This window comes from Pristiophorus japonicus, chromosome 16, assembly GCF_044704955.1.
Source record: "Pristiophorus japonicus isolate sPriJap1 chromosome 16, sPriJap1.hap1, whole genome shotgun sequence".
In the NCBI taxonomy this organism is placed as follows: domain Eukaryota; kingdom Metazoa; phylum Chordata; class Chondrichthyes; family Pristiophoridae; genus Pristiophorus; species Pristiophorus japonicus.
In genome coordinates, this window is record NC_091992.1 from 7,616,137 (window position 1) to 7,637,608 (window position 21,472).

Genomic DNA, 21,472 nt, shown 5'->3' on the forward strand with positions numbered 1-21,472 from the left:
GACAGCGGCGAAGAGTGACGTCATCAAGGTCCAGGTTGGTGATTGGAGCGTGGGCAGGAGCGGCGAGGTCAGGGCAAAGGAGCGGCGAGAGAATGTAGAGCGACGTGATCGGGGCCCAGGAGAGGCGTGAGTTCGGGGCCAGGTGCCCAGGGGCAGCACGGGCCAGCCCACACTGCGATATGTGTGCGCACTAGGTCCGTGCAGCAAAGCAGGTCTCCAGTCGTCTTGGATAACCCTTGCCACTGGACCAAGACCTAGCTCTGTCAAGCCCGTATGGTGGCTGGTGTGCAACGGCCACCCCACGTTAAAAAAATCCACGCACAGGCATCTTCCACCCTTCAGGATGTAGTTCAGCACCTGGAATATTAGGCCTTTCATTGAAACGCCTGTGAACTCATCCTTTTTTGGCGTAGAGGCAAGGCATCCTCGTTTCGAGGGACTGCCTATGATGATGACATGGCCATAGCCTCTAGGTTACGGTACCCTATTAAGACGGGGCCAAGGATAGGCATCTAGGCAAGCCTCATGTACCAGTACACCGTGTGTTGTGAGCTTGTGTCCCAGACTCACTGAATGGGGGTCAGAACAATTGGAACCAGAAGTTCTTACCCATGTGGATGGGACAAAAGTAGACACTGGAGAGTTTTAATTGGTTCCACTCTCTTGCACCTCCTACAAGACCAATCCCATGGGAGCACCAAAAGAGGCCGGAGAGCAAGTACCTTCCATTCCATATGGGTTGGGGGAATAACATCTTCAGGCACCCATCAAACCAAGAGTTACGGCTATAGGCTACAGTTTGTTTAATACCGTTGGATTTTAGCTGGAATGTCGATCCTCGCCGCATCGTCAGGTGCAGGTCTTTGCTCTCTACTGACTTTGGGCGTCTCCTGGCCATCTCTGCCCATGAGGACTGCCACGGCATTGAGCTTTGTGCCAAATCGGAGCCAGAATCCTGCGAGAATAAATAAATAAATAGGAGCTGTAAAAACTGTGACTACTGTAAACCATTGTGCCCTCATGTCAAGTATAAACAGCGGAAGGAGCGCACGACAAACCAAGCACCCCACCCACCTATCCCTTCAACCACCACCTGACCCACCTGTGATAGAGTCTGTAGATCCCATATGCACTCATCAGCCACCTTATAACTCATGTTAGTGTGGAAGCAAGTCATCCTCGACTCCGAGGGACTGCCTAAGAAGAAGAGAGAAGTACCCTCATGCTAAAAGGGATAATACAATGCAATGCAGAATCTTCTCACCTCGCTGCAGAATTTTGAACTGGTTTGTTGTTCTTTTCTATTGAAGCCTATATAAATTACGTATATATATATACAGAAGGTCATTGACCTGAACCGTTAACTCTGTTTTTCTCTCCACAGATGCTGCCTGATCTGCTGAATATTTTCAGCATTTTCTATTTTTATTTCTGATTGTCAGCATCTGCAGTAATTTGCTTTAGTAAAATATATACATATATATTTGCCAGATTTCCATGTCAACTTCAAACGACTGATTTGTGTTTTTTACTTTTTTTAAAATGGGGTTATTTTGGAGGATAAGTTTTCCCCCTTTTACTGTAAAGTTATTCTCTCTCTTCATCATCCTGGCATGACACCCAGACTACCGTTAATGCTAAAGCCCATATGGCTGGACACTTGGGGCCAAGATTCATCACTCACCACCCGCTGTCGCCCACATTGATCTGCTTGATCCGCCCAGTGCCACTTTCGGAGCGGGCGGGAGGGGAGAGCCGCCGGGAACCGCCCGCTGAGGTCAGCGGACGGCCGAGTGACGCAACTGAGCTCCTGCCCACCGAGCTCCCAGATTCCCGCAGGCGGGAGTCGGCGGCAGAGCGGGGGTGGACCGCTGCGTGGAGGCTGGCCTGTCCCCGACGGTAAGTAGGAAGAACCAGAAAAAAAAGGCAAGTGAACATTTAAACAAAAAATGTCAACAGCGACTTACTTGGATGGGGTCTCCCGGAGTTCTTCTGATAGTTTTTACATTTTTTATTGGTGATTTTATTTTCCAGCTCTTCGACCCTCCGTGGGCCTGACCCCATCCTCGGCGGCACTTGGGCGGCAAGTGCCTCTGCCACCGAGAATGAGCCCTCCCACCCACTGCCGCCCAGATTGGCGGCGTACGTCGTCCATTTGCCGTCCGCCGACCTTTGCGAGACCTCGGCCATGAATATCCCGCCCAAAGTACCGTCACCTCGGCAGCCATCGGCGGCACTTGGGCAGGCGGAGATGATAGTTGGCCCCAAGGTAGCATCAGGAACTGCCCAGCATGATTCTCCCCTCCAATGTTTCCACCCTCCCCTTGCTGGGAGGCACTACAGTCTCTCTTCAGCATCTCCCTGTGCAACACAATACAGGTCAGGAAGTAAGCGCAGTGTGACTTTAACCTCCGTCCACCCCCCATTATGTTCACTCTACCCCTCTCAAGTCAAATTTATTACTAATGACTAAACAAATGCTGTTCAAACAAATACATTTCTTGTTTTGGAATGGTAAGTTCGAATATCAGCCAATACATCTTAAAATGTATGGGCAAGGTAAAATGCGTGCTCAGAGTACTCAAACACATGGAAGTGTTAGACTGAGATTTATGAGAAAGAATACAATTTCATTTAATATACGGAGTTAGGCTTATTTTTCTGGTTGAGATATGTCAGAATAGGTTTGATTTTTAAACCAAAATGAATTAGACTCAATAGAATTGATTTTCAGCAGTAAATTCTGTGTGTGCTGGAGGAAAAGTTAGTATGCAGTTACAGGAGATAATCAGGAAGGCAAATGGGAATGTTGGCCTTTATTGCAAGGGGGATGGAGTATAAAAGTAGGAAACTCCTGCTACAACTGTACAGGGCATTGGTGAGACCACACCTCGAGTAATGCGTACAGTTTTGGTCTCCTTAATTAAGGAGTGATATATTTGCATTGGAGGCAGTTCAGAGAAGGTTCACTAGATTGATCCCTGAGATGAAGGGGTTATCTTATGAAGAAAGGTTGAGCAGATTGAGCCAATACTCATTAGAGCTTAGAAGAATGAGAGGTGATCTTATTGAAACGTATAAGATTCTGAGGGGGCTTGACAGGGTAGATGCAGAGAGGATGTTTCCCCTCGTGGGGGGAATCTAGAACTAGGGGGCATAGTTTCAGAATAAGGGGCCGACCATTTAAAACGGAGACTGTCATGTATCTCACACTACTGTACATAACTGTATCTTACCATGCTATACATGACTGTAACTAGAGATGACCTGTAACCACAAGCTTACCTTACCACCAGGGGTGCACTTGCAGGAGACACTAGATACCTGTCCCAGACAGGTATAGAAGGACAGGTCTCAGGCAAGTGTGGCATTCGAGAGCTGTGCAATAAAGGTGCAGGTTCTGAGTGACCTTGACTTCAGCATGTGCCGCGTGTGAGTTTGTACTGCAGGGACAGGACTTTACAGTAGCGACGAGTTACGGGATTACAGAATCCACAGAATGGCGACCAACGGCTCAGATGAAAATGCTGGAGATAATTGGGAGGACTTTATAGAAAGGCTCCAGCAAAGCTTCGGAACCAAAGATTGGTTAGACGACGATAAGGCAGACAAGAGAAGAGCCCATCTCTTGACCAGCTGTGGCTCGAAAACATACGCCTTAATGAAGGACCTGCTGGCACCCGAGAAACCAGCAAGCAAGTCGTTTGAAGAGTTGAGCACACTGGTAAGAGACTACCTGAAGCCAGCGAGCAGCCTACACATGGCCAGACACAGGTTCTACAACTGCAGATGCTGTGTGGGCCAGAGCATACCCGACTTCGTGGCGGACCTTCAGAGGTTGGCTAGCTTATGTGAGTTCGCCGATGAACTAAGGAGAGAAGTACTGAGAGACTTTTTAAATGAGGGAATAGGCCACGCAGGCATATTCCGAAAGCTCATAGAGACCAAGAACTTGACCCTAGAGGCAGCAGCACTGGTTGCACAGACATTCTTGGCAGGAGAAGAAGAAACGAGGTTGATCTATACTGCGGGTACGACAACTGACGAAACATCATAACAAGGGGTTCACAGTGTGAAACAAGCCGCTATCCCCACACACAGACAAAGGCAGGAGAGCAGGCCCTCAACAGCAGGCAGTGGCGCCAGAAGCCATCAAGGGCCACATGAATGGCCATTCACACCTCATCAACCCACAATGCGAGCAATCAACTACAAACTGAGAGAAGCTCAAGAGAGATCAGCCAGACGCAGCTCATCCTTTGGAAACAATGGAAGCTGTCTGTGCTGGAGATGTGGGGGAAGGCACTCATCAAGGGGATGTCGATTTCAGCATGCTGTTTGCAGAAACTGAGACTATACAGGGCATCTGGCCCGCATGTGCAGAAAAACGGCAGCTCGGCTGGTATACGAATCGGAAGGGTCGGAAAGCGGACCAGAAGACGGTGGGGACAGTACCCGGGACACCGAGGTACAGCGGGTCAACATGATCAATAGCCACTGCTCTTACAACAAGACGCCTCCAATAATGATGAGGGTCCTACTCAACGGAATATCCGTCAACATGGAGCTGGATACGGGAGCGAGTCAATCTCTCATGAGCGCTCAACAATTTGAACAGCTGTGGCCGCACAAAAGAGACAGACCAAAACTCACAAGGGTCGACACCAAACTAAGGACCTATACCAAAGAAATCGTCCCAGTCCTTGGCAGCGCCATGCTCTCAGTCACACACAAAGGGACAGTGAACCGACTTCCCCTGTGGATTGTCCCTGGAGATCTCCCAGCACTACTGGGGAGAAGCTGGATGGCAAAACTAAACTGGAAATGGGATGATGTTCACGCCATGTCGTCAGAGGAACGGACCTCCTGCTCAACAGTTCTAAGTCGATTTGAACATCTCTTTCAGCCAGGTGTGGGCACCTTCAAAGGGGCTAAAGTCAAAATCTACATCACACAGGATGCTAGAGCGGTCCATCACAAGGCTAGAGCTGTGCCCTATGTGATGAGGGAAAAGATTGAACATGAACTGAACAGGCTTCTGCAGGAAAGCATGATCTCACCCGTGGAATTTAGCGACTGGGCAAGTCCCATCATCTCAGTCATGAAGCCTGATGAATCTGTACGAATCTGTGGGGCCTACAAATCTACCATAAGCAGAGTCTCCCTACAGGACCAATACCTGCTGCCCAGAGCGGAGGACTTATTTGCCACATTGGCTGGAGGAAAACTTTTCTCAAAACTAGATCTCACATCTGCGTATATGACGCAAGAATTGACCGCCGAGTCTAAGCTACTCACCACCATCAACACACATCGAGGCCTTTTCATGTACAATCGATGCCCATTCGGCATCAGGTCGGCAGCTGCTATATTCCAGCGCAACATGGAGAGTCTGCTCAAGTCCATCCATGGGACGGTTGTATTTCAAGACGACATACTTATCACGGGCAGGGACACCGACTCCCATCTCCACAATTTGGAGGAAGTATTAAAGCGGTTGGATCAGGTCGGTCTAAGAGTTAAGAAATCCAAGTGCCTGCTTCTCGCGCCCGAGGTTGAATTTTTGGGCAGAAAGATTGCCGCTGATGGAATCTGCCCAACAGAGTCCAAAACCGAAGCAATTCGCCTGGCACCCAGGCCTCAGAATGTCTCAGAACTACGCGCCTTTCTCGGGCTACTCAACTACTTTGGGAACTTTATGCAGAACTGAAGCACGCTGCTGGAGCCTCTCCTCGTGCTACTCAGAAAGGGGTGCGAATAGTTTTGGGGGGACGCCCAGGAACGCGCCTTCAATAAGGCACGCAACCTTCCGTGTTCCAACAGTGTTTTGGCTTTCTTTGATCCAGGTAAAAAGCTAGTTCTTACATGTGATGCGTCAGCGTACGGGGTCGGTGCGTTTTACAACATGTCAATAGTGCGGGTAAATTACAACCCATAGCTTATGCCTCCAGGTCACTTTCGTGGGCGGAGTGTGGGTACGGAATGGTGAAGAAGGAGGCGCTCACGTGCGTGTACAGTGTCAAAAAGATGCACCAATACCTTTTCGGGGCCAAGTTTGCGTTAGAAACCGACCACAAGCTCCTCACGCCCCTACTATCCGAGAGCAAGGCAATAAACGCCAATGCCTCGGCGCGCATTCAACGGTGGGCACTCATGCTGGCCTCTTACGATTACACCATACGGCACAGACAACTGTGCCGACGCGCTTAGTAGGCTACCCCTGGCGACCACGGAAGGGTCTGACGAACAGGGCTGTGAGATAGTCATGGCAATCAATGCCTTTGAGTCCACAGGTTCGCCCATGACGGCTCGCCAAATCAGAGCCTGGACGACCAGCGACCGACCCCACGTTATCCCGAGTAAAAAGATGTGTCTTAACTGGTGACTGGGCAGAGGCTCGCGATGCCTGCCCCGAGGAGATCAAACCTTTCCATTGGCGCATGCATGAGCTGTCACTATAAGCAGACTGCCTGATGTGGGGCAGCCGAGTAGTTATGCCTCTGCGAGGCAGAGAGGCATTTGTCCTTGAGCTCCACCGCGAGCACCCGGGGATCGTTCTCATGAAGGCCATAGCCAGATCCCACGTCTAGTGGCCTGGCATTGACGCGGACTTGGGGCGCTGCGTCCGACGGTGCACCATTTGTGCCCAACTCAGTAATGTCCCCAGGGAGGCCCCCCTGAGTCCCTGGCCCTGGCCCACCAAACCGTGGTCGCGGGTGCACGTAGACTATGCGGGCCCATTCATGGGCAAAATGTTCCTCGTAGTTGTAGATGCATTTTCAAAGTGGATCGAATGCACCATTTTAAACTCGAGCACCACCTCCACCACCGTGGAGAGCCTTGGAACGATGTTCGCAACGCACGGCATTCCTGACATATTGGTCAGTGATAATGGTCCGTGCTTTACCAGCACAGAATTCCAAGATTTTATGAGTGACCACGGCATAAATCACGTTAGGACGGCACCGTTCAAGCCGGCCTCCAACAGCTAGGCGGAGCGAGCAGTGCAGATCATTAAACAAGGCATGCTCAAAATCCAAGGTCCCACGCTGCAGGGCCGCCTGTCGCGACTGCTGCTGGCATACAGATCTCGTCCGCATTCATCGACTGGAGATCCCCCCGCGCAACTATTGATGAAACGGACCTTAAAAACAAGGCTCTCATTAATCCTCCCAGACATGCATGAAATCGTTGAGGCAAAGCGCCGTAAGCTAACTGAGTACCATGACCGAAATTCGAGGGGGAGGTGGAATGAGATAGGGGACAAAGTGTTCGTGCTAAACTATGGCAGGGGTCCCAAATGGCTTGCAGGGACAGAAACAGGCAAGGAAGGAAACAGGCTACTGGTGGTACAAATGGGCAATGGCCAAACCTGCCGGAGGCATGTGGACCAAGTCAAAAGTAGATTTACCAACAACACTGCTGAACCAGAAGCAGACTACAATGTGGAACTCACACCACACCTGGTGGATAGACAGAGGGAACAACCTGAGGAAAGGGCAATCCCAACAGATAGCCCAGGCGAGACACCAACAATCATACTGAACGAAACAGACAGCCCAGGCGAGATACCAGCAATCACACCGAAAGAAAAACAGGCACCAAGGCAAACAACTGAACCACAACTAAGACACTGCACGCGAGAGCGTAGACCAGCTGAGAGACTGAACCTATAAAGACAATAAGACCTTGGGGGAGGGTGATGTCATGTATCTCACACTACTTACATAACTGTATCTTACCATGCTATACATGACTGTAAATAGAGATGACCTGTAACCACAAGCTTACCTTACCACCAGGGGTGCACTTGCAGGAGACAGTGGCTACCTGATCCAGACAGGTATATAAGGACAGGTCTCAGGCAAGTGTGGCATTTGAGAGTTGTGTAATAAAGCTGCAGGTCCTGAGTGACCTTGACTTCAGCATGTGCCTCGTGTGAGTTTGTACTGCAGGGACAGGACTTTACAGAGAAGAAGAGGAATTTTTTCTCTCAGAGGGTCGTGAATCTTTGGAATTCTCTACCCCAGAGAGCTGTGGAGGCTGGGTCATTAAATATATTTTCAGTGGAGATAGACAGATTTTTGAACGATAAAGGTGTCAAGGGTTATGGGGAGCAGACAGGGAAGTGGAGTTGAGGCAAGCGAGCCCGAGGTGGGCCGAGGAAACGTTTCAAGGACACCCTTGATAAAATGCAACATCCCCACCGACACCTGTGAGTCTGTGGCCAATGACTGCCCTAAGTGGAGGAAGAGCATCTGGGAGGGCACTGAGCACCTCGAGTCTCGTCGCCGAGAGCATGCAGAAAACACGCGCAGGCAGCGGAAGGAGCGTGCGGCAAACCAGTCACACCCACCCTTGCTTTCAACGACTGTCCCAACTGTGACAAAGACTGTAATTCCTGTATTGGACTGTTCAGTCATCAAATAACTCACTTTTAGAGTAGAAGCACGTCTTCCTCGATTTCAAGGGACTGCCTATGATGATGGAGTTGAGGCCAGGATCAGATCAGCCATGATCTTATTGAATGGCAGAGCAGGCTCAAGGGGCCAAAATGGCCTACTCAAGAACAAAAGAACACAATAAATAGGAGCAGGACTTCTCTGCTTTTATACTCCATCCCCCTTGCAATAAAGGCCAACATTCCATTTGCCTTCCTGATTACTTACTGTACCTGCATACTAACTTTTTGTTATTTTTCCTACCAAAGTGGATAACCTCACATTTTCCTACATTATACTCCATCTGCCAAATGTTTGCCCACTCACTTAGCCTGTCTATATCCCTTTGCAGATTTTTTGTGTCCTCCTCACAATTCGCTTTCCCACCCATCTTTGTGTCATCAGCAAACTTGGTTACATTATACTCGGTCCCTTCATCCAAGTCATTAATATAGATTGTACATAGTTGCTCCTGCTCCTATTTCTTATATTCTTATGAATGTTATACTTTAATGAAGCCGGGGCGGGGAGGTCTGCCATCCAAGTCATTCAAATTACCTTTTTGATTAAAAAAACATGTTGCAGAAACTAATTGCTCAACACAGCTGAGTTCTGGGAAGAATAGGTTCATTCTCCACAAAATGGGATGGCTGTATATCTCATTCAACAATACACACAAGGGGATATCGGGGCCATACTACTCACACAAGGTGGCTGTAATAGTACACCTCTTTCAGGTACTTTATTAAAAGAAAAACATTCTATGTTTTGATACAGTGGCGTGATTGTTGCTGGTGGTTTTGGAACGTAGAGGCTACAGAGGCAGCTATTCCAAGCTTTAGGTTTTCAAACTGTGGTCTGCAGATCCCACAGGATCCATGAGGTCACCAACCTTCTGTCCATCTGTGAGACCAGGCATAGTGGGGGTAAAATTGGGCGCGGGAGGGGATGCAGAAACAGGTAGTATTGCATTATCACTGGTTATATGCTGTGCCTGATATTTCAGTTCCATTGACTTCAGTAGAACTGATTATCGCGTGCCGTATAAGACAACTCCTTCTTGGGCTAATATAGCTATTCTGTAACAAGCAAAACAAATTACAGCAAATGTTTTCTTAAGCTTAACAAAATATAAATTCCTCTGCATTAAAACTTCTTTTCCATTTTAATCTCATGTTATCACTTTGTTATTTTTCTCTCCTCTTAAATTTCTCCAATTATATTGTGCTCCTTTCCCATCCTGTATAAGATGGTAAGGAGGTGATCTATTCCCAGGTCCTGTCAGGACCACTGTGTCAGTAGTCACTACTAATGATCACTGTCATCAGATAGTTCCTCCCTCCACTTGACACCCATGCCCGATTGAAAACTCACTGTGGTGCAAGAATTGCTCTGGACACTATATAGAAAGTACATCATAAATGCATTCAAGAAGAACGTATTTTGCAATTTCATTGCATTAAGAATCACAGGCTTCCACACCTCCACACAGTGTGCTAGTATACCAATGCACCAGGGCAGGTGTAGATTTGCACTTTACATCATGCCTATATATTGAAAGTGTTGCTAAGTTGTTAAGTGAAATTCACTTTACTTTTTGCTTTGCCTCATGTCTTGCCAGCAGCCGTTCCATCTCCATGGAAACCAGATTGTTGGTGTCGTCAATGAAGTCGATCATCTCAGACGACAGGCCAGAATAATCACCACCTGTGGATTATGGACAAAATAATGAACTGATATAATTTCAAAATCTATCTATTGATACTAAAAAAGCCTAAAAATAAACAGAACAGTGAGTGCAAATGGTGGACTGTGACTCACAAAATCAGGACTACAGTACAAATTGCTCACAGCAATGCAAAGCTTCAAAGAAACTGGAAAAACTTCTTTAATTAGCACCTATGCTAATTTGGTCAATAAAAATTGAAGGTTTATAACCTCAGATTTTAAGTCTGCACATTATACACATGTTCCTAATTATCACAGTGAAAATTCTAAGCAGCCATATTCTGAAGAATTTTTAGGAGCAGCGCAAAGCTATCAGGCCATATAAACCGAGATCTGAATGCACCTGCCTACCATATCCCTTCCCTTTCCAAATATATATCCAACTGCCCCGAAACCATTTATGCTGTCCAATTCAATTGCCTTTCCTGGTCATTTATTCCAGAATTCTACTACCATATATGTCAGGGGGGAAAAAACTTTTACTTGACTTTCTTGTCCTTGCCTTCCTAATTTTAACTTTTTAAAAAAGTCGTTCATGGGATGTGAGCGTCGCTGGCGAGGCTGGCATTTATTGCCTATCACTAACTGCCCTCGAGAAGGTGGCGGTGAGCTGCCTTCTTGAACCGCTGCAGTCCGTGTGGTGAAGGTTCTCCCACAGTGCTGCTAGGGAGGGAGTTCCAGGAAATTTGACACAGCGACAATGAAGGAACGGCGATATATTTCCAAGTCAGGATGGTGCATGACTTGGAGGGGAACTTGGTGATGGTGTTCCCAGGTGCCTGCTGCACTTGTAATTCTAGGCGGTACAGGTTTGGGAGGTGCTGTTGAAGAAGTCTTGGCGAGTTGCTTATAGATGGTACACACTGCAGCCACGGATCGCTGGTGCTGGAGGGAGTGAATGTTTAAGGTGGAGGATGAGGTGCCAATCAACTTGTCCCCTGGTATCTGACTTGAAACAATGTGGTTCAATCCCCACAACTGAAATAAAATCAACTTTCCTTTTGGAAAGATGTGTTAACTTGCACCAGGATTCTTTTATGATCGAAGAGAGAGGTTGAAAAAAGATTTAGCTAAACGCAAGTCGCTACAACAAAAGACAGAATATCCAAATGTGTTTGGCAATTATAGCTTTGATCTAAAGTTTCAGTTCTGGATCTAAATTTATGCTGCATGTTTGTTACAAATTAGTACATCGATTAGTGAAATTATGTGATCCACCTGGCTGAAGGAACTTGCATTAATGGGTAATAAAAGTCAGCATTCATAAAACCAGTATTGATAATGGCAACAATTGAAAAATGAATTTTAACACAATCTCAACATCCCAGCCCAGTGTCTTAATCAACGTTTTCTCTCGTATCCAGCACTGAAATGTTAATTACAGCCACAATAAAATGAAATACAGCTGATTTTCGAATCTTTATTTTACATGTACATCATCAAATTGCGACAGCAGTTCACTGAAGAGACTGTCTTTTTTTTGATGACGTCAAAGGGTTAGCAACAATATGAATAATAGTTTTAAAATTTGATGGAATAATTATATAATTATTAATCATTATATAAGACTTGAGGCAAGCAGTCATGCTTTCCTATAACAAACTGTTTCTTTTTATTTGCCTTTGCACAGCAAGGTCCCACAAACAGCAATGAGATAAATGACCTATTAAATTGTTTTAGTGATGTTGGTTGAGGTATAAATATTGGCCAGGACGCTGGGGATAACGTCTTAGAATAATGCCATGGGATCTATTACAAACACCTGAGAGAGCAGTTAGGACCTAGGTTTAATGGCTCATCCAAAAGATGGCACCTTCGACAGTGCAACAACAACGTGTATTTATATAGCGCCTTTAACATAGTGAAACGTCCCAAGGCGCTTCACAGGAGTATTATGCGATAAAAATTTGACACCGAGCCGCATATGTAGAAATTAGTGCAGGTGACCAAAAGCTTGGTCAAAGAGGTAGGTTTTATGGAACGTCTTGAAGGGGGAAAGAGAGGTAGAGAGTCGGAGAAGTTTAGACAGGGAGTTCCAGAGCTTGGGGCCCAGGCAACAGAAGGCACCGCCACCAATGGTTGAGCGATTACAATCAGGGATGCTCAGGAGGGCAAAATTAGAGGAGCGCAGACATCTCAGGGGTTGTGGGGCTGGAGTTGCAAGTTGGATCCAAAATTGGCTCAGACGCAGGAAGCAAAGGGTAAAGGTTGATGGGTATTTTTGTGACTGGAAGGATGTATCCAGTGGAGTTCCCCAGGGCTCAGTGCTGGGTCCCTTACTTCTTGTGGTATGTATCAATGACTTGGACTTGAATGTTGAGGGTATGATTGAGAAGTTTGCAAATGACATTAGAAGAGGCTGTGTGATTGATAATGAAGAAGAAAATTGTGGACTGCAGGAAGATATCAATATGAGCAGAACAGTGGCAAATGGAATTCAATCCAGATAAATGTGAGGTAATACATTTGGGGAGATCTAACAAGGAAAGGGAATACACATTAAATGGTACGACACTGAAAAGTGTAGAGGAACAAAGGGACCTTGGAGTGCAGGTCCACAGATCCCTGAAGGTAGCAGGCCAGGTAGACAAGGTGGTTAAGAAGGCATACGAAATACTTGCCTTTTATTAGTCGAGGCATGGAATACAAGAGCAGGGGGTTTATGCTTGAACTGTATAAAACTAAGCCACAGCTGGAGTACTGTGCGCAGTTCTGGTCACCACATTACAGGAAAGATGTGATTGCACTGGAAAGGGTACAGAGGAGATTTACAAAAATGTTGCCTGAACTAGCGAATTTTGGCTATGAGGAAAGATTGGAGATTCTGGGTCTGTTTTCTTTGGAACAGAGGAGGCTGAGGGGTGACCTGATTGAGCTGTATAAAATTATGAGGGTCCTGGATCGAGTGGATAGGAAGGACCCGTTTCCCTTGACAGAGGGGGCAACAACCAGGGGGCATAGATTTAAAGTAATTGGGGGGAGGTTTAGAGGAAATATGAGGGGAAATTTCTTCAACCAGAGGGGATCTGGAATTCACTGCCTGAAAGGGTGGTAGAGGCAGAAACCATCACCACATTTTAAAAATACTTGGATGTGCACTTAAAGTGCCGTAATCTACATGGCTACGGACCAAGAGCTGGAAAGTGGGATTAGGCTGGACCGCTCTTGGTTGGCCGGCACTGACACGATGGGCCGAAATGGCCTCTTTCCGTGCTGTAAATTTCTATGATTTTATGATTCTATGGAGGAGATTACAGAGATCGGGAGGGGCGAGGCCATGAAGGGAATTGAAAATAAGGAGGAGAATTTTGAAATCGAGGCGATGCTTAACCAGAAGCCAATGTAGGTCAACGAGCACAGGGGTGATGGGTGAGCGGAACTTGGTGCGAGTTAGGACACGGAGCAGCCGAGCTTTGGATCATCTCTAGTTTACGTAGGGTAGAATGTGGGAGGCCAGCCAGGAGTGCGTTGGAATAGTCAAGTCTAGAGGTCTAGGGGAGTGCAGCACTCCTTCAGTATCGAGCTGGAATATCAGCCAAGATTATGTGCTCAGGTCTTGGAGTGGGGCTTCAACTTCCTGCCTTTTTGATTTGAAGGCGAGAGTCCCAAGGCTGCAATAAGTACAAGACTATGAGATTGCACATGTAGAGAATGAAAAGAAAAACAGTTGCTCTGTCAATGAGACTCTACAAGCGGCTGCTAGGAGAACCATGAGAAAGATCCAGGGTAGTTGCTTAGAATTTCCTGTGGGAAAATGCGTGGTTTCCACTCAATGCCTCCATAGGGCTGCACATCTGAGATAGCAAACACATCCGTTGAGACATTGAACGAAATAAAGACATATTTATTTATATTGTGCCTTTCACGGCCTCGGGGCATCCCAAAGCGCTTTACAGCCCATTGAGTACTTTTGAATTTTGCGGATGCTTGGTCGTTGAGTATGTTCAAGACAGTGATCGATAGATTTTTGGATAAGGGAATCAAGGAATATGGGGATAGTGGCAGAAGGTGAAGTTGAGGTAGAAGATCAGCCATGAACTTATTGAATTGTGGAGCAGGCTCGAAAGGCCTTCTCCTGCTCCTATTTCTTATGTTCTTATGAAGTGTAGTTACTGTTGTAATGTAGGAAACGCGGCATCCAATTTGCGCAGAGCAAGGTCCCACAAACAGCAATGAGATAATGACCAGATAATCTGTTTTAGTGATGTTGGTTGAGAGATAAATATTGGCCAGGACAATGGGGAGAACTCCCCTTGCTCTTCTTCGAATAGTGCCATAGTTTCTTTTATGCCCACCTGAGAGAGCAAACGCTTTAGCGTCTCTACAATAACGGAGAGCTTATGAGCTTTTAGTTAGAGAACCCTACATCCTACCGCTTCGTGCACAGTGATGCAGAACCTTATGTCTATGGCTGCAGCAGGGTTGGCAAAGACTGTGGTAATTCTAATGACAGAATTAACTACAGTAATACCAGTATGGTGTCAGCTTTGGCTCCGTGAATAGCACACTCACCTCTGAATCAGAAGGTTGTGGGCTCAAGAGGTACCGTCTTTCGGATGAGACATTAAACCGAGGCCACGTCTGCTCTCTCGGGTGGATGTAAAAGATCCCATGACACCATTTCGAAGAAGAGCAGGGGAGTTATCCATGGTGTCCTGGCCAATATTTATCCCTCAATCAACATAACAAAAAACAGATTATCTGGTCATTATCACATTGCTGTTCGTGAGAGCTTGCCTGTGCGCAAGTTGGCTGCCACGTTTCCTACATTACAACAGTGACTACACTCCAAAAGTACTTCATTGGCTGTAAAGTGCTTTGAAACATCCGGTGGTCTTGAAAGGCACTAGAGAAATGCAAGTCTTTCTTTCTTTCTTTATTGTGGGAGGTTTGAATCCACAATCTCACCTGGTCTTCTTTGACAGCCACACTGTTCAGCAGCCTTCATCACCACACCTTGTAGCCACACTTGTGTATTATGCAGCAGACGCTCATGCCGGCTAGCTGTCATGTTGGGTGGGTGCTGTTTGAGAGCAACACACAGAGACAGAGAGTAGAAACATTACTGTTTGCAGTCCATAAGTTATAAAGAATTCTGAATGTTAACATCTTATATATATTTTTTGAGCTTTTAGTTAAAACAATCAATGCGACTGACACTAGAGGAAGGGAGCTGGCTTCAAGAAGACACATGAAATTAAAAATGAGGTCCTTTTGAATATTAGTTTTTGAACACTTAATGCATATGTATGAAATTTCTTTGCTATTTTAACAGAGTCATGAACCCATTTATATTAGCGCTCCATTAAACTAACAAAATAATTTCATAAAGCATTTGTGCGTTAATTTTCAAAAAACATAATTTTAAGGCATGTGAGTTTTACAGTATGATAACAGCAGCAATTATGATGAGGTGATCACTGAAGTATCCTTTGTTAATTGCTCTTTATACCACTCGTAATGAAATATTGGATTATTCTTCTACCAAGCCAACCACTTCAACTTCTTTTTTTCCTTTTTGAAATGTTATTGGGTCCTCACATACGTATTCATTCATTTAAAAAATGTTAATACTGTATGTTAACTGTAAAATAAAAATTATGTTCTTTTCTGGCAATTTCAGGGCACTTCATGACATCACCAAAAAAGCCAATCCACAGTCTATTATTAAGTGTGTTCTGGAAACTGATAAAAAATATAATTAAAGTATAAACAAATTTACAGTTTTACTACACTCCAGTGTTGCATCAATACAATGCACACCAGGGGCTGGTACTTTACAGGGAGTGAAACTCTCCTTTAGGCAATGCATCTTGCTGTGACACTGGCATCCCCTCTGATACCTTGCCCAAGTGGCTTCTTCCAGCCTGAGTTTGGATGGTGAGTGCTGATAAGCGATCTTACCATGGAGGAAATCACAGCCAGGTTTGGTCCTGTCCTACCTAATATCCAGATGCACATGTTTGCCAGCAGGAGCCAAGCAGAAAGCCTGGCTGACTTTCTCCCTCAGGTTAAGGGATGCCAAAACCAATTATAGCATCCTAACCACTATCAGATAACTCAGCACAGATTACCATACTGGCCAAATCCTGAAGGATATAGCTATCAAACTGGGTCTACATCAACGTTAGTGTTCTGGATCAGGCCAACATCCCCAGCATCGAAGCACTGATCACACTCAACCAGCTCTGTTGGGTGATCCACATTGTTCACATGCCTGACACAAGACTCCCAAAGCAAGCGCTTTACCCGGAACTCCTACATGGCAAGCGAGCCCCAGGTGGGCAGAGGAAACGTTTCAAGGACACCCTCAAAGCTTCCTTGATAAATTGCAACGTCCCCACCGACACCTGGGAATCCCTGGCCAAAGACCTAAGTGGAGGAAGAGCATCCGGGAGGGCGCTGAGCACTTCAAGTCTCGTCGCTGAGAGCATGCAAAAAACAAGCGCAGGCAGCGGAAGGAGCGTGTGGCAAACCAGACTCCCCACCCACCCTTTCCTCCAACCACTGTCTGTCCCATCTGTGACGGAGACTTTAATTCCCGTATTGGACTGTTCAGTCACCTAAGAACTCACTTTTAGAGTGGAATCAAGTCTTCCTCGATTTCGAGGGACTGCCTATGATGATGACATCAGCTAGTGAAGGAACCAACACAAGGAAGTAATCTATTTGACCTCCGCCCTCAACAGTATACTTGTCACAGACACGTCTGTGCTTAATAGTACTGATGTTCACGCCCACTGCACAGCCCTTGTGAAGACAAAATCTCTTCTCCACAGTGACAACACCCTCTATCGTGTAATGTGGCACTACCACTGTGCTAAGTGGGACAGACTAAAGACAGGTGTAGCGGCCCAAAACTAGACATCCATGAGGTGCTGTAGGCCATCAACAACAGCAGAATTATATACCACCACAATCTGTAGCCTCATGGCCCAGCACTTTGTTGAGTCTTCTATCACCATCAAGCCAGGAGACCAATCCTGATTCGGTGGGGAGTGTAGAAGAGTGTGCCAGGAGCAGCACGAGGCATGCCTTAGAATAATGTATCAACCTAGTGAAGTTACTACACAGGGCTACCTACGAGCTAATAAGTGTCTGCCTTGGGTCAGTGGTAGCACTCTTGCCTCTGGCTCAAGGAGGTCATGTGTTCAAGTTGCACTCCATGATCTAGGCTGACCCATAATCTGCCCTCTCATGGTACTATTTGAACAACAGGGGAGTTCTAGTATCCTGAGCATCAGATATCCCTCAACCATCATCACTAAAACAAACTACCTGGTCATTTATCATTGCTGTTTGCTGTGTGCAAATTGGCTGCTGCATTTGGTTATATTACAAATGACTACATTTCAAAAGTACCTCATTAGCTGTGAAGCCTTAATGACAGGAAAGGTGCTGTGAAATTCAAGTTCTATCTTTCTGAAACCACCAAAAAGAGCTAAGTGATCTCACAACCAATGGATCACAGCAAAGCTCTGCAGCCCCACCACTTCAATCAAGAATGGCGGTGGACAACCGGGCAACGAACAGGAGGAGGAAGCTCCTCAACCATGGTGGAGCTCAGCACGTGAGGGCAAGAGACAATGAATTGCAAGCATTTTCAGCGCAACAAAGGAAGATGGTTGCAGTAGCCAGAGGCCAGCCATCGCAGTCCCAGGACATCATTGCAGGAGTTCTCCGGGAAGTGTCCTTGGCCTAACCATCTTCACCCACTTCATTACTGACCTCCCCTCTGTAATAAAGTCAAGATTGCGGTGTTTGTTTATGATACCTGTTATGCATGTAACTGTGTAATACTTGCCACCAGAGGGCGCGACTGTTGGAGTCCCAATGGTCACTTGCACACAAGTGCAGGGCCAGTATAAAAGGTTGGCTGTCATGTTGTTTAGGCACTCTGGAGTTGTAATAAAGAAGACTAAAATCACACTAAGTTTAGCTCACAGTACTCAGCCTCGTGGAGTTCGGCTATATACAACAATACCAATGTTCACTCCATTCGCAACTCCTCTGATCATGAATCAACCCTTTTTTTCTATTCAAGTAGGATCCAATTCCCTTTCAGGCAGTGCATTATAGATCATAATAACTCGCTGCGTAAAAAAATTCTCATCTCCCTTCTGGTTCTTTTGCCAATTATCTTAAATCTGTGCCCTCTGGTTACCGACCCTTCTGCCAGGGGAAAGTTTCTCCCTATTTACTCTATCAAAACCCTTCATAATTTTGAACACCTCTATTAAATCTCCCCTTAATTTCCTCTGCTCTAAGGAGCAGTATCCCAGCTTCTCCAACCTCTCCACATATCTCAGGTCCCTCAACCCTAGTATCATTCTCGTAAATCTCCTTTCTAAAGTATGGTGTCCCGAATTGGACGCAATACTCCAGCTGAAGCCTAACCAATGACTTACAATGAAGCATAACTTCAGTACTTTAGTACTCTATACCTCTATTTATAAAGCATAGGATCCCGTATGCTTTTTTAACAGTCTTAGCATCTGATGCTGTTCCTTTGATTAGGGTACGGTAGCATAGTGGTTATGTTACTGGACTAGTAATCCAAAGGTCTGGACTAATAAGTGGGAGACATGACTTCAAATCCCACTTTAAATTCAGTTAATTAAATAAATCTGGAATTAAAAATCTAGTATAAGTAACTACCGGTTTGTCGTCAAAACTCATCTGGTTCACTAATGTCCTTCAGGGAAGGAAACCTGCCGCCCTTACCCGGTCTGGTCCATATGTGACTCCAGACCCACAGCAATGTGGTTGACTCTTAACTGCCCTCTGAAATGGCCCAGCGAGACACTCTGTTGCATCAAACTGCCACGACAAAGTCAGCACCGTGGGAGCACCTTCACCACACGGACTGCAGCGGTTCAAGAAGACATTCACCACCACCTTCTCAAGGGGCAGTTAGGGATGGGCAATAAATGCTGGCCTTGCCAGCGACGCCCACATCCCGTGAACGAATAAATAAAAACAAAAACTGGGAGCAACGCCATGGGAGATTCACTAAACACTATAAAATTCTGGTCCTTATCAAACAACATACTTTTAAACATCCTGTGAACAACCCACTGGAGTTCAAGTTGTAGAACTTTCTTGCAGGTTCTTGCGGAGACATCATTGGTGGTATTTCTCCAGCGATTTGAGGTGTCTACTCCATATGGTCCACGTCTCTGAGCCATACAAGAGGGCGGGTATCACTACATGTACACCAACGATGTCTCCGCAAGATCCTGCAAATCCCCTGGGAGGACAGACGCACCAACGTTAGCGTGCTCGATCAGGCCAACATCCCCAGCATCGAAGCACTGACCACACTCGACCAGCTCCGTTGGGCGGGCCACATTGTTCACGTGCCTGACACAAGACTCCCAAAGCAAGCGCTCTACTCGGAACTCCTACACGGCAAGCGAGCCAAAGGTGGGCAGAGGAAACGTTTCGCCCTCAAAGCCTCCTTGATAAAATGCAACATCCCCACTGACACCTGGGAGTCCCTGGCCAAAGACCGCCCTAAGTGGAGGAAGAACATCCGGGAGGGCGCTGAGCATCTCTAGTCTCGTCGCCGAGAGCATGCAGAAAATAAGCGCAGGCAGCGGAAGGAGCGTGTGGCAAATCAGTCCCACCCACCCTTTTCTTCAACGACTGTCTGTCCCACCTGTGATAGAGACTGTAATTCCTTTATTGGACTGTTCAGTCACTTAAGAACTCACTTTTAGAGTGGAAGCAAGTCTTACTCGATTTCGAGGGACTGCCTATGATGATGATGTAGAAATATAAAAATGAAACATTCCTTGGGCGATTACCGGTAAGTATTTATTTCTATCCCGTACTCACCAGTAAGCTGGGCTCATCCGGATAGTTGCTGAAGTGCTTTTGTACAAAAGGAACCCCCAGAAGTTGGAAAATGATCTGTCTTTGTTCGGGATTCTTCAACTCACCCTCAACCTCATGAGCAAGAGCAGACGATAATTTCTCATATACCTGAGTTGTAAAACACAAAGCACAACGATATGAACCATGAAACCACCTTTACTCAGCAGCACCAGCTTTAAAATCAATTACTATTTTTCCCCCTCCAGTTCTTTTGATGTTTACCAATATTTTTCTTTAAACACCGATTTGTAGGAAATGCTGTCTTTTGCAAGGTGAGGAAGCTGAGCGAATATCATGCGATGAGAAATCTAACGGCTTTGATGTGTGACAGAGCAGAATCTATATTATTATATGTGCATTTTGTTCATCGCACAAGATGTCATACGCCAGACATCACGTTTTGTTAAAGATGCAAAACAATCTTTAAAAAGAGAGGAAGAAAACCAGTCACTTGATGTTGGTTTCTTCTGACCTGCAACATGAAATTTGCAAGCATTTCCCAATCTGCCCAATTCACTCACCAAACAATCAAATTCTGGTTGACCCCTGTGTTTACTTAGAAACAATTAAATTCCTTAGCAACAGAGCAATACATTACATGCTATACCACTCCTGTCATTATCCAATGACACACCATTAGCATGAGCAATGCTATGGGAGATCCACGATTAAAATGATGCTACAATTTAACTGAGTGCCAGGCATGGCACTGAAGTTAGGGGAGCAAGGGCCCGGTCAGTGTTTGACACTTCTAAATCATTCTGCATCACCTTAACAGAAGCACTCCAACAGTCAGGACAGAACAATTCTGATGGCAATAATGATTAAGACACGTGGTACCAACATCCCTGATTCCTGAGATGAAGGGGTTGTCTTATGAAAAAAGGTTGAGCAGGTTGGGCCGATACTCATTGGAGTTTAGAAGAATGAGAGATGATCTTATTGAAACACATAAGATTCTGAGGGGGCTGGACAGAGTAGATGCTGAGAGGATGTTTCCCCTCGTGGGGAAATCTTGAACTAGGGGGCATAGTTTCAGAATAAGGGGTCGCCCATTTAAAACAGAAATGATGAGGAATTTCTTTCCCCAGAGGGTTGTGAATCTTTGGAATTCTCTGCCCCAGAGAGCTGTGGAGGCTGGGTCATTGAATATATTTAAGGTGGCGATAGACAGATTTTTGAACGATAAGGTAGTCAAGGGTTAGGGAAAGCCGGCAGGGAAGTGGAGTTGAGGCCAAGATCAGATCAGCCATGATTGTATTGAATGGCGGAACAGGCTCGAGGGGCCAAATGGCCTACTCCTGCTCCTATTTCTTATGTTCTTAAGTCCTTATATATATTCAATGGCTTGGTAGGTAAATACACTACCTGGTGTGGCACTGACTCTTTGCTGGGGTATGGTTGCACAAACACGGTTGCCATTG

General features: G+C 46.0%; 1 protein-coding gene across 4 annotated transcripts in view; it reads right to left on the reverse strand.

Moving 5' to 3' along the window:
* Nucleotides 1-21,472, reverse strand: part of LOC139226291 (uncharacterized) — a 136,252-nt gene that overhangs the window by 104,212 nt on the left and 10,568 nt on the right. For 3 of the 4 annotated variants that reach the window (XM_070856938.1, XM_070856937.1, XM_070856939.1), the window contains exons 3-6: nucleotides 20,010-20,156; nucleotides 15,078-15,192; nucleotides 10,036-10,148; nucleotides 811-955 (exon numbers count right to left, since the gene is read on the reverse strand). In XM_070856938.1, the coding sequence (XP_070713039.1) occupies nucleotides 811-955; nucleotides 10,036-10,148; nucleotides 15,078-15,192; nucleotides 20,010-20,156 (520 nt within the window). Of the gene's footprint in view, nucleotides 1-810; nucleotides 956-10,035; nucleotides 10,149-14,681; nucleotides 14,765-15,077; nucleotides 15,193-20,009; nucleotides 20,157-21,472 lie in introns of those variants that run through there. The other variant, XM_070856940.1, reaches the window with a different exon arrangement.